Genomic DNA, 14,108 nt, shown 5'->3' with positions numbered 1-14,108 from the left:
CAGGGAGAGATGGGAGCCAGGGAAGGGAGAGTGAGACAGAAGCCGAGTTAAGAAAACAGCGCTCCCACCTGCCTCTCCCCTTTGTGCCTGCGCCTTGCCAGGAAGGCCTCCTGCTGCATCTAGTCCTTCAGCATCCTAAAGGGAGGGGCTTCTCCAGGTGTGTGACCCCCGCAGGTTCCTCCACTGATCTGGCAGGTGTCTGTTGTGTCTGTCACATGGCTGTCCTAGCCCCTGCCGCCACCCACATCCTGGCTTCAGCTGCCCTCCTCTTGCTGGGAGTGGCCAGCCTCACCACAGTGGCAGCCAGCATCCAAGGCTCACTGGGCTCTCATGGTTGCTACACTTTGCATGGACCCTGAGGGCAGAGACCTGTCTTATTTCTGGGCCTGGGCCTGGGCCTAGATCAGGTGATAGGGACAGAGACCCTGTGTTCTGCTCTGTGCCACAGCACCAGCTGTGCCATCACAAATGGGCCCCTCAATCAGCCCCCCATTTTGCCAGCATGTTGCTGGGGACCTGCTTCAGGGCTCACAAGGCTGGGGGTGGCAGCACAGGTGACCTGCCCTTGTCTCCCTGGTGTCCTCCTGCAGCCTGCCCAGCCTCTGGCTCCCACCCTCAGTGCTCAGTCTCAGAAACCATCCTGGTCACACAGCAGGGTCCCGAGGACAGCAGAGGGCGAGAGGCAGACAAAGAGTAAATCACAAGTTGAAAACAGGCATCTCTTGACAAATTTAAAGGGATCAAACTGACCACCCGTCTGTGAGACTTTTCTTGCCCCCTGGGATCCCATACTGCCCTGAGGCTGCTCCTTCTTGGCCTCCCTTCCTGAACAACCTCTTGGGGCAACCTCTTACTGTCGACCCTGAGCTTGACCCTTGCCGGCTTCCCACTCTGCATTGTCTGATTGGCTCTGCCTTCCCCATCTTTAGCATACATAACATGCCCAGAAGTGAACTTTCTGATCCTTCCTCACCAGTCTCCGTATCACTGAGTGCAGCAGCATGCTGCCAGTGCCGAGTCCCTGCCCTCCCTTCCCATCCAGAAGGCACTCCCGCACCGTACGTATCCCAGCTTCAGTCTGTGCCGCCTCCACTCCCACACGAGTCCTAACCGTCAGTCTCGCCTGACTATTTCAGTTGATTTTGGCCTCTCTACAATCCACAAAAAGTCCAGAGGAGACCTTTAAAATCATGAGTTTGATTCTGTTTACTTATCTCATATCTAATGGCTCCCCATTGTATCTAAAATAAACTCCAGGGGGCCCGGCCAGGTGGCTCAGTTGATTGTGTGTTCGATTCCTGGTCAGGGCACATATGTGGGTTGCAGGTCAATCCTTGGTTGGGGCACATATGGGAGGCAACCAATTGATGTTTCTCTCTGTCTCTTACCCTTCCTCCCTCTCTAAAATCAATAAACATATCCTCAGGTGAAGATTTAAAAAAATTTTAAATGAAATAAATACCAGGGTCTTCTCCATATTCATTTTACTTTTTTTTGCTAACCTTACCTGAGGACATTTTTTTCATTGGTTTTAGAGAGAGGGAGAGAGATTTTAGAGAGAGGGGAAGGGAAGGAGAAAGCGAGGGAAAAAAACATGGATGTGAGAGAAACATCAATTGGTTGCCTCTCATATGCGCCCCCCCAAGGGACTGAACCCACAACCTAGGCATGTGACCTGACTGGGAATCGAATCTGCGACCTTTTGGTCTGCAGATACACCCAGCCGACCGAGCTACACTGGCTGGGACCTCTCCATACTCTGCCCTGTGCGCCCACTGCATCGCCACCTTTTGTTCTCAAAAGCACCAAGTCTTTTCCCACATCACAGCATATGCACACGTTTTTTCCCTCCTCGATGTGCCAGTTTTCTAGAACGACTCACAGTACCCAGGAAAGCACTATACTTTAAAGTACAGTTTTGTTATAAACAGCCAAATGCAAGAGATGTATATATACGGGCAAGATATGGGGGTGGGAGGAGAATACAGAGCTTCCATGCCTTCTCGGTGCATGCCAGCCTCCCACAGGGTGTCAGTGTGTTCACCAGACAAGTTCCCTGAACCTCATTCCACGTTTCACTTTTCAAGGGTTCGTTCCACAGGCATGATCAGTGAAATCACTGGTCTTTGGTGATTGAACTCAGTCTTCTGCCCCTCCCTTCCCCTGAGAATCTAACCCCCAAATCACAGGACTGGTTTTTCTGGCAACCAGCCTCCATCCTGAAGCTATTATCTCCTTGAATCACCATTAGCATACAATAGATGCTCCCGAGTTACATCTCAATAGATCTGTTACAAAAAGCAGTTCATTCAGACTGGGAAAACCCGTCACTTCTTTTATTATACCCTTCTGAATTGTATAAATTGCTTCTTACAAAAAACTAGTAGACGGTTTTAAAGTTTTTAAATCAAAATAAAAATATAACTCATTCCTTTCTAATGCTGGGTAATATTATTTATAAAGATAAACCACAGTTTGCTGTTTACCTCTTGATGGACATTTGGATTGTTCCCAGTTTTTGGTTATTACAGGTAAAGCTGTTTATTATACCATATTCATCCTTCAAATCATGCACTGTGTCACTCTCTGCAAGATCTGTCCTGGAACCCCAAAACTAAATTGCCCTTGTTCTCCTTTCACATAAACTGTATTATTTTCCATCGTGCTACTTCACATAATTTTTTACTTGTGGAATATCTATGTCCACAGACTCTATGCTTCAACAGAGCAGGACACTCTCTTGTTTGCTGCCGTACACACACATACACACACCTGTGAACATGTAACACATGGGCTCTTATATATGTGGGAAGTAAACTAGTCTTTCAGGGAAAGTGTAGTTATGAGGAGCGGTAGGTCCCGAGCTCTCAGGAAGAGAAGCTGGTGGTGCTGGTTGAAGGCTCACATTTAGGCAGAGGCTCCAGTCAGCTGCTCTGCTGGTGAGATGGCCCTGCTGCCAAGTACTGAGCTAGTGCGGAACAGCGGTCGTTTCCGTTGATCTGTGGGAGACTGACCGACACCATCAGCACTGACTAGGGCGGCCTCTTCAGGGGCCCCAGACGGTGTTCTCACCACTTCTCCCTTTTGAAGATGGGGCCTTGGGGAAGGAATCCAGAACTTTGGTTTTTCTGGATTTTGTTTAAGAACTAAGAATGGTGAGCTTTTAGCTCTGAGTAGAGGAGTCCTTTTTGTGAGCATGAAGATGTTTTTCCAGAGCAAGTTAACCAGATCCAAAGGGATTTACCTGAAATACAAGGGGAGGAGGAACGGAATCCAGATAATCCTCAGCACTCTGAAGAACAGTTCATATAGTACAGAAAAGAAGATCAGAGTTGGAGCAAAGCAGGGAAGTGGGGGGCACTCAGTGACTCAAGTGAGAAGATCAGTGTGAGGAGAGTTGGGAAAAGTACTTCCAGAATCAAACACAGGGAAGTCAAGTCTAGATTCTGACAAATTTTGTTAAGACTTGTTCATGTCTTAACAAGTGCTTCTCCAGACTCGAGTAGGAGCCTCATGTACAAGAGGGAAATACGACCCATGCACTTGCTTGCTCAGAATCAAATGAGCAATGTACGTGAAGGGGCTTTGCTTCTGGGAGTGATACGCTACAGCGGTTGGGACGCTACAGCGGTTGGGACGGTGACTGTTATTAGTAAGAGGAGAGACGGACCAACGCTCTGCAAATCCATGTGGTTGGGGTTAGAGGTGCCTTAGAGGGCAGCATTTGAGTGAAAATAAAGAGGAAAAACAGGTGATGTCATGCCACCCAGCCAAAAGGAAAGGATGTAGTGGGACTTTCCTGATGTAGACGCAGCGTGTTTCCCCAAAACGTAATTGTCTCAGTCGCTACTGAGACTCTTGCCAGATCGGCAGCAGACATTTAACAAATCCATGGCTTGTTGACTATTTCACTTTCTGGAAGGTAAAAGTGCTATGGGATCCTGCCACTCTGGGCCCAGTTCTGACCAGAATGGTGAAGTGTAATTCACTGGAACTTGGGAAGAAGTGGCAATGTCTTTTTGTTCTCCCAGGTTGGCTGGGAGGTCAGGACAAAGCCAAGAAATGCGTATGTGGTTTAAGGAAGGCTAGATTTGGAAGCACGGGAAAAGAAGACCGTTCTTCCCCCCCGCCAATTACACTTGATATTCAATATTATTTTATATTAATTCCAGGTGTACAGCATAGTGGTTAGACAGTTATGTAATTTACAAAGTGATCCCCTTGATAATTCAAGTACCCACCTGGCACCATACAGAGTTATTACAGTATTATTGATCGTAGTCCCTGTGCTGCTGTACTTGGCATCCCTGGTAGTTTGTAACTGCCAATTTGTTCTGAATCCCTTCACCTTTTGTACCCAGTCCCCCGTCTCCCTCCCTCTGGCAGCCATCACTTCACTGCATCTGTGAGTGAGTTCTGTTTGTTTCTGTTGTGCTTTAGATTGCACATGTAGGTGAAATCACACAGTATTTGTCTTTCTCTGTCTGACTTATTTCACTTAGCATAATACCTTCAAGGTCCATCCATGCTGTTGCAAATGGTAAGATTTCCTCCTTTTATGGCCAAGTAATATTTCATTATATATATGTGTGTATATATACATATATATATACACACATATACATATACACACATATATATGTATATGTATATACACTACAGTGTTGTCACCTATTTATCTATTGTTGGCACTTGGGTTGCTTCCATAGCTTGGCTGTTGTGAATAATGCTGCAGTGAACATAGGGTGCATGTATCTTTCAAATTAGTATTTTGGGTTTCTTTGGATATATACCCAGAATTAGAATTACTGGGTCTTAAGGCAGTTTCATTTTTAATTTTTTGATGACCCTCTATACTGTTTTCCACAGTGGCTGCATCAATATGCATTCCCACCAACAGTGCACAGGGGCTCCCTTTTCTCCACATCCTCACCATTTGTTGTTTGTTGACTTACATAGATGATAGCTCTTCTGACATGTATGAGGGGGTGTCTCATTGTGGTTAATTTGCATCCTCTGATGATTAGTGGTGTTGAGCATCTTTTCACCTGTCTCTTGGCCATGTGTATGTCAGGCCATCTGCCCATTTTTAAATGGATTGGGGGGTTTTTTTTGGTGTTGTGTTGCATGAGTTCTTTATACATCTTGGTTATTGACCCCTTGTTGGATGTACCATTGGTGAATATCTTCATTCAGTAGGTTGTTTTTTCATTTTGTTGTATGTTTTTCTTTGCTGTGCAAAACCTTTTGGTTTGATGTGGTCCTGTTTGTTTATTTGTTTTTGTTGGTCTTGCCCAAGGAGCTGTATCAGGAAAAATACTGCTAAGAGAGATGTCAGAGAATGTACTGCCTATGTTTTAAGACCATTCTTTAATGGCCTCAGCCTCTGGAAGGAAAGCTGAGGACTCTAAAAAAATTGTATTCTGTTCTGGCTGGTGTGGCTCAGTGAATTGAGTGCTGCCTGCAAATCAAAGGGTCACCGATTCGATTCCCAGTCAGAGCACATGCGTGGGTTGGGGGTCAGGTCCTCAGTAGGGGGCATGCAAGAGGTAACCACACATTGATGTTTCTCTCCCTCTCTTCTCTTTCCCTTCCCCTCTCTAAAAATAAATAAATAAAATATCTTTAAAAAATAGTATTCTAGCTTCACAATTATAGGTAAGCTGGTGAGAAATAAGCAGATGTCTATTTTTCGGAGGTTTTAGACAAATTGTGAGTTTTCAGAAGACACAAAAACATGGAAAGAAAGACCTACAATCAAGGCATAGATTTTTGACATCTCAGATAGACAGGAACAGGTTTAGAACCAAAAAGGCTGAAGGATTCTTGGTTTCACCTTAGATACGGAGCTGACAGAAAGTAAGGGACTCAGCCTGGGTCAGTGTCCTACTATTTAAAGAAATACTTTTTTTTTGTTAATCCTCACCTGAGAACATTTTTTATTGCTTTTGGAGAGAGAGAAACATTGATTCAAGAGAGAAGCATAGATTGGTTGCCTCCTGTACATGCCTAGACCAGGAACCCCAAGTGGGGATCAAACCCGCAACATAGGTATGTTCCCTAACCAGGAATTGAACCTGCAGCCTTTCAATTACAGGACAGTGGTTCAACCAACTGAGCCACACCGGCCAGGGCTTGAAAAAAATACTTTAAGAATGATCTTTGAATAACATTGACAAAATGTTAATAGTTGTGTAAGTTAAATAATGGACATACAGGAATTAGCTAGATTGTTGTCTCTATTTCTGTGTATGATTGAGATTTTTCATGATGCTTTTTTAAAATTACATTTGTGTTGAAAAATAGAACCATTGATAAGAGGGACTGTAATAGGATGAACACTGGGTCACACCCCCACCATAGCTGAGTTAGTGGTAGGAAAAAACAAAGGGAGACACATTGGCAGTCGCCTCCTTCATTGAAATAACTAGTAAATTCTCCATTGTTGTATTACCCTAGAAGAAATCACATGTATCAGCTCTGAGGGACAATCACTGTATGTTGATATGCTCTTTGTGTCCCTTCTAAAAACTAGAATGGGGCGGGGCGGGGGGACAGTGTTTTTGGTATTTTCAACAGGTCTGCATTGAAGACAGAATCCCACCCCCGCCTCAGGGGGAAAGGAGCCCTCTGAACCTTGTATTGAGAGGGTAGTTCCAGGAGAAGCCTCTGGGGGGCACTAGGGTCCTCACTTCTGAGGCCAGTTCTGTCCTCAGCTGCAGCAACAGTTTCCTGGCCAGCTGACAAGCTGTTCTCATTCGTTTCATGTCTTGTGGGTTTACTGCCTCCTTGTGTTTATCTGTTAGAATAAAAACAGCAGAAAGTGGGATTATGGATGGAAACCAAAAAAGACTGAGATTGCTTTTCTCAGACTCCTTTATTGTTCCTTTTTGTCCTCCCCAAATTGTTGATGTTTGTGTAGCACAGGAGCTCCAAGCCCAAAACCAGGAGCTCCCTAAGTGTTTGTGACATTCTGAAAAAACCGCCCAGAGCAGTAGCAAATGAGGACACACTGTTTATTACTCACATTACAGGGGAGCGCACCAACGGTGGTGGGTCGGTGCGAGAGACCATGCCTCTTCCAGTCTGAGGCCCGTTATTAGGCGTCCCAGACAAAGGAGGCACATGTCCTGCACGTGGACGTGACTCTAAACTGCGTCACCTCACTGTGTAAAGGTGCAGAGGCAGTCACAGGACAAGAAGCCATTCCCAAAATGAGATATGGAGGGAGTTATAATCCATTCCCAAACAGTACACATTCCTTCTGGCCAGTGGCCATCTGGCCAGCCCTCAGTCATGGGGTGGGCACAGGCCATATCCATTGACCCCACAGTTGGGGTGCCCCCTAGACCTTCTTATGTACTTGTATTCAATCCCTTGGTGACCTCATCCATATTGAATACTTCCAATTCCACACCGCCAAGTCTTTGCTCACACATCACCTTCTCAAGAAGTAAGGCCCATGCGACCATTTTGCTTTAGAATGCCACTGGTACCCCTTACACTTACCATCTTTTCTTTCTGTGGCATTTACTACTGTCTGACATACTCTTTTATGTTGGTTTTTTATTTTGTTTCCTGTTTGTCTCCACCTGCTGGAATGTAAACCCCTGAATGGGAACAGTGGGCTTTTGTTGTGTTCACTGTGTACTCCGTGAGCCTAGACCCGGACCTGGCCCAGTAAAGTATTGATAACGGGAAAACAGAGACTGTCAGGAAGGAAGAAGGACCAGCAGATAGTAACCCAAGGCTCTCTGCTGAGTGAAGACCCTGGGGCCCCTTGCCTTTTGTCAGGGTACTGGGGGAAGGGTCTGCACACTCTCGCATGTTGAGGAAGTGGTGAGATGTCTGCAACATATGAGGCTTCTATTTGTGAAAGGGCCAAAGTTTAGTCATCCTAGTGTCTCAGGGTGAGTGCCCTTCTCCAGCCAGCCTGGGAAGCCTGCCTTGGGGTCAGTGCTTGGGTGCGCTGAGGCTGCCATTCATGAAGCTGACCCGTCGTGCAAATGCCAAGTTCAGAAAGGGGGTGCTTGACAGTGGGCACAGGCTGAGAGCATCGAGTCTGCGTGTGACACTCGGCAATGATGCTCAGCAGCAAGCCCTTCACAAGTTAGTGAGTGAAAACACCAGTTTTAAAATTACTTCAGCAATTCTCTAAGAGGTATATTTGTTCAGCTCATTAACCCTTTTAATCAGAAGTCAGTTCACAGCTATTACAGCAGCTTCTTTTCAAACCACTGAGTGCCCAGTTTACAATTGGGAGAACATTGAAATGACTTGGAATTATATGACCACTGGGAGTTAGTCTCACCTAATACTTTGAAGAAAGTTCCTAGCTTAAAGTTGATCATTTTACTTAGAAAAAATGTCTGTATTTCTTTGTAAAAGTATAGTTGCATATGTTATGATATATAAGCTTGTTTCTTCTACATTTACCCTTCATATCAGGTTACTTTAAAGTTAACTTTCTTCCTGTTTTTAGACTTTCCCAGTGAACATTTACTAATTTAGATTACATAGCATGCTATTCTTTGTCATACTTATGTCAGCAGTATTTTTATTATGTGGGGTAAGCCATGGTGGGCCACTGCATTAAGGCCCAGTGGGAGGTCGGTGCTGTCCTCAGGTACCTCCGGGGGACAGGACAGTCCAAAAGGTCGGGGGTCAGGATCCTCAGCTTTTCAAAGCCTTGTCGCACTTTTGAATGGACATGGTTGTGGTTTCTCATCAGAGAGGCGCTCAGGGTAGGTGTTTGGGGGATCGCATCCCTGCCTGGCCTGAAATGTGGATGCCAGCGGTGCTGATTCTGGGGGCTGGGATAATAACTCGGTACTTTCCTTTCTCACAGTTGTTTCCTCTCTTTGCTCCTGGTGGCTGCTGTGGTTTGGAAGATCAAACAAAGTTGTTGGGCCTCCAGACGCAGAGAGGTAAGCCTCAGTGGGAAAAGATACGCTTGTAAGAGCTTTGCCTTTTGACATACTTTGCTTAAGCATGTCAGTGTTAGCGACTTGGTGTTACTGACGGACAGACCCGCAGTGAGAGTGACGCCACCCGTTCCACAGATGGTCAGCACACCACAAGTAGTGCTACGTAGAGTGCGCCTAACTCTGCCCTGCACGGTCTTGACTTTCCGAAAGGAGACTCGAGTACTGACCTACAGGCGCTGGGTTTACCCGACCTACCAGGAACGCTGGTCCTTAACTTAGGCTGCAGATCTGAGGGCCCAGTAGCACAGCCTTCACAAGAGCCTTTCCTAAGAATGAGAGTAGAATCAGCCATTCAAGCATCTCAAAATTGTCTCATTATTCAAGGAAAGGTAAATATGTGTCTAATTAAATTTTTCATTGAGTTTTGTTTTTTAATGAGTCTTGATCTATTTCCAAAGCTTCATTCCAAAAGTGAGGAGTCAAGCAAATATTTAAAATAGACAAGTCAAATAAATGCACTTGGTTAAAAGTTACAGCATAAGAACTTCGAATAGAATAACAAAAAATTATTTTAAAAATTAAGTAAAAAGAGAACTTTGTTTATTGTAGCTTTCACTTGTTTTAATACTCTGCCTTCCGATCATCAGGTATTACACTGTTGCTGATGGAAATACAGTGAGATCTGAACACCTTTGTTTTCTGTGTCTACTCGTGCCCCTTTTTTTGGTATAAAAATCAATTTGTGGCCCTTGCTGGTGTGGCTCAGTGGATTGAACACCGACCCGCAAACCAAAGGGTTGCTGCTTTGATTCCCAATCAGGGCACATGCCTGGGTTGCAGTTGAGGTCCCTAGTCAGGGGCACACAAGGGGCAACCACACATTGATATTTCTCTCCCTCTCTTTCTCCCTCCCTTCCCCTCTGCTGAAAAATAAATGAAAATTTTTAAAAAATTAAAAAATATCAATCTATAGGCAAGATTTGGAAGAGAATGGAATATCTAAAAACAAAACTCAGAAGCACTCAGCCCCGTTGATGGAGCGTTAGCATGTGCAATGGGGTGAGATAGGGTCCAGGGTGTGGGCCTCTTCCTGAGGCCAAGACACTCACAGCAGTTATGCTGTGTCCTCTTTGTTTTCATTTAAAAAATTCAGTGGATAACATATTGAGAGGATTCTCCAATAGCTCTGTTACTGAGATATTTTAAAGTCCCAATGGATTGTAAATATTCTGAAAAAATGAAAGTTACCCAAATGGAGTGAGAAAAGAGCAGAAGCCACAGTACACTAGGAACCAGGGAAGAAGGAATTGAAAACTTGTCAAAATACTATTCTCTCCACAACGGGCATTATTAGACCCAGGGAGTTTCAATTTGAGATGAGCTCGTGATGGTTATAATAGTCTGTTCCTACTTGGGTGGTCATGAGAATTATTTTCAAAACATATAAACTGTTCCAGAGCAAAAGATAAGATGAGAAGTTTTAAGAGGCCTAAATTGTCCCTGGCTGGGCAGGTCAGTTGGTTAGAGTGCCGTCCACTCTAATGCCGAGGTTGCAGGTTCGAACTCCGGTCAGGACGCCTACGGGAAGCGGGCATCGAATGCGTAAAGAGGTGGGACAACGAAAACAATGTCTTTCTCTCTCTCGGATAAATAAACAAGCAAGGTTTTGAAGAGTCCAAAATTATGCATGAAAACCTGGAAACTGATACCTGAGAAAGGTAGCACCAAAAAATAAAGGCCAGTAAAAAATAGAAGTCAATAAAAAAATAAAACCTAAATTTTTAGCAGTGGCCAAAGAAATCATTTAATCATTTTGGAATTCAACACCAATTCCTACTCAAAAAATAGAATGTTAGTAAACTCAAAAATAATACCTCCTTTACACTTTGAAGATAACCAACACTATTCATGACGAAAAAATACCAAAGGTTGTACCAATAAAATACAGACATTACTCATAGGAAGAGCTGACATTTGAGCATTCCTGAATTCTAGGCACTGTCCTAAGAGGTGTCTGTAGGTTGACTAATCGAACTCTATGACATAGTTACTGGCACTGCCTGTATTTCACAGGTGAGGGAATTGAGGCCCAGAGAGGTGTAACTCCCCCATCACCACACAGTTTCCTAGAGGCTGAACTCGGCTTTAAACCTGGAACTTCAGCCTTCACAGGCTGTCTAATTGTCATGTCATCCTCACAGTCACGTAGTTTTATTCTGGATGTTCTAGACTGCACTGAGAGAAAGAGAAGTAAGTTCTGTTACTACTAAAAAAGGGTACAAAATTATTTTCAGGTAAGATTCCTGAAATACGGTATAGTAGAGATTTACCGGCATAAAAATTAATCCTGCCCTGGCTGGTGTAGCTCAGTGGATTGAGTGTGGGCCTCTGAACCAGAGGATCGCAGTTCGATTCCCAGTCAGGGCACATGCCTGGGTTGCAGGCCAGTTCCTGGCAGGGGACGCACAATACATGTGTGTCCCCAGCAGAGGCAACCATACATTGATATTTCTCTCCCTCTCTCCTTCCCTTCCCCTCTGAAGATAAATAAATAAAATCTTTAAAAAATTAATCCTGAAGTGTATGAAGAATTAAAAAATGAGTAAGACAAAAGACAACCAACTGGAAAATAATTGCAACATACATGAAAGAAAACAAGGAAAAGGTGAACACTTTTGAAGAAAGGTGTTTTTAGAAAGTATGCTTATTATGCAGTTGACCAACCAATAAACTAAGTTGTTACCCTTGTGACTTCACAGTAAATTTCTCTGTTATATTCCATCATTTCTAACCAGCTAGTCATGGTTTAACCCTCTCAGAACTGTAGGAGAAATGTTGTGATGCGATTTATAACAACAAAAACAATAGCAGCTAACACTGTGTAAGTCCTTGCTACGTACAGGTCGCTTTAGTGCTGTTACGCACACTGTCTCCTGCACTCTTCGTAAAGGGCCTCTTGTGGCACCCGGATGAGGGGCTTACTGTGGCCCTAGCACTTGGAGTAGCACAGGGCCCAGAGCAGGTTGCTGCACGTGTTTGTTGAGTAAATAGACCAACAACTTAATGAGATGTAAGAATCTTCTTACTGGTATTTTTAAAAATATATTTAGCATAAAAATGCCCTTCTAAAACAGCCATGATCTATCCAACCCAAGATTTTCAATCCTACAGTGGTTCCGAGGGGATGGTTTGAAGTAGGGCTTCTGAGACAGGACCCAGAGCTGCAGCAGCGTGGCCAGGTCTCTGATACCCTCGATGACACGTGACTGACCTCCCCCCCCTCCCCGTGCCGGACACTGTGCTAGTTAAAGGATCTCATGTGATCCCATTGACAGACATACTTATGGCAGTAAAAACCCATTTGAGAGAGGAAGGAACTGAAGCCCAGAAACTTGCAACACCTTTTTCAAGGTCATGCAGCTGAAGAGCGATGGAGCGGGACTCACATCCAAGCCTCGCTAAATCCAGAGCTCCTGCTTGTCCCTCTGACTGCCGTACTTCACACTTGTTGGCGTTTTTAGCTCACACCACCTCTGTGAATAGAGCTTTTTCCATTCCTACCTACTGTGTAACAAGGGATGGGTTTTTGTGGCTGCAGAAATACTTGGTTCAAGTGTCAGCAGGAAGAAAAAAGCCGGCTTTAATCTAGTAATAAAAATAGGAAGGGAGAGGACTGTATGATTTATTTTATGTATTTACAGCAGGCATTGTATGCATACTATTTATCTAACAGGTAGGATTTTTCTTTAATATAGTGACAATACTGTGACCATATCCAACAAGATTTAATAATTCTTAACATTATCTAGTACCTGGTTCTTATCCAAGTTTCCCCAGATGTTGTAAAAATAGTTTGGCTTTGAGTCATTGGAATCAGGGAAGATGAGATATTTCTAATATATAGTATTCTCTCATAAAGTCCCCTGAGTACTCACTGCATTAATGCTTGCTGTGTTATTTGCCAGCAACTTCTTCGAGAGATGCAGCAGATGGCCAGTCGTCCCTTTGCCTCTGTAAACGTTGCCTTGGAAACCGATGAAGAGCCTCCTGATCTTATTGGGGGGACTATAAAGGTGAGAATGTGATTCAGAGGACTGCAACTTAACTTGTCAAAACTCACGCTTCTGAGTCGGTGAAATCTGAGAGAGCAAGAACTTTATTCTGTGGCCTCTCGCATTTTCCTCTCTCTTTTTTATAACAAGCCAACGTAGCAAAGTTGCCACGTATTCTTTGCTTTCACTTTCTAGTCTTCAGGTAATGTTACTAAGAAATCTCATGTTAAGGGGATTTGAAAATATAAAGGATTTGTGTGATATTCTATGACATAATACTTTAAAACTTACTAAAGCTAAATTGAACCATTGTTCTCTGTAAGTATTTGGGGAGGTTTTTTTAAAGGGACAGAATCATAATTCACTATGAATTCTGTAGAAAATAAATATTTCTGACCCCCTTCAAATGATGAGAAAAGTAGTAAGACTTTCTATTTTAGCAAACAGATGCTATATTGCAGATACTTTGGGAAAACAGCTATTTATCCTGAACAAAACATGCGTACTAAAGGATAACTGAGCTCACAGGAAGTAGGTAATATTTTCAGGGATCACTCCGCTTTCCCTTAGCAGAGAAGGAACGAGCTGCGACCCGAAACCAGAACCGGGAGGGGCCTAGAGGGGTTCCCAAAGACAAGAGAGACGTGCCCTCGTGAATAAGAGTCAGCAACAACAGGTGGTGGACTTAGACAGGACTTCAAAGGTTGGAAATGATATCTAAAGAGTGTAAGATATCTATGTATGAAATGTTTAAAGAAATAAAAGATGGGCCCTGGCCAATGTAGCTCAGTGGATTGAGCACAGGCCTGAAAACCAAGGGGTTACCAGTTCAATTCCCAGTCAGGACACATGCTGGGTTGTGGGCCAGGTGCCTGGTTGGGGACACATGGGCAGCAACCACACATTGATGTTTTTCTCTTTCTCTTTCCCCCTCCGTTCTCTTCTCTAAAAAAAAAAAATATAAAAATTTTTAAATGTTAAGAGAAGAGTAGATAACCCTAAGGTACTGCACAAGACCGTTGTGTCGTGTGTCCGCAGCATGTGACACAGCTGGTAGTCCTTCCAGCTCTGTCTGGACTCTCAGGACACCACCCTCTTTCCCTGAGGCTGTTCTTGCTCGGTGCTCTTT

The 14,108-nt window shown here is 44.1% G+C and overlaps 1 protein-coding gene across 2 annotated transcripts in view; it reads left to right on the top strand.

Moving 5' to 3' along the window:
- The window catches only part of ATRN (attractin), a 167,905-nt gene that overhangs the window by 145,410 nt on the left and 8,387 nt on the right, over positions 1-14,108 (top strand). For both annotated transcript variants that reach the window (XM_037051735.1, XM_037051734.1), the window contains exons 26-27: positions 8,849-8,927; positions 12,893-13,000. In XM_037051735.1, the coding sequence (XP_036907630.1) occupies positions 8,849-8,927; positions 12,893-13,000 (187 nt within the window). The remainder of the gene's footprint in view (positions 1-8,848; positions 8,928-12,892; positions 13,001-14,108) is intronic.

The sequence above is a fragment of the Sturnira hondurensis genome, unplaced genomic scaffold, assembly GCF_014824575.4.
Source record: "Sturnira hondurensis isolate 20B ecotype Veracruz unplaced genomic scaffold, ASM1482457v3 Scaffold0007401, whole genome shotgun sequence".
In the NCBI taxonomy this organism is placed as follows: Eukaryota; Metazoa; Chordata; class Mammalia; order Chiroptera; family Phyllostomidae; genus Sturnira; species Sturnira hondurensis.
Note: the sequence above shows the minus strand (reverse complement) of the source record. Positions and strands in the feature narration are given on the sequence as shown.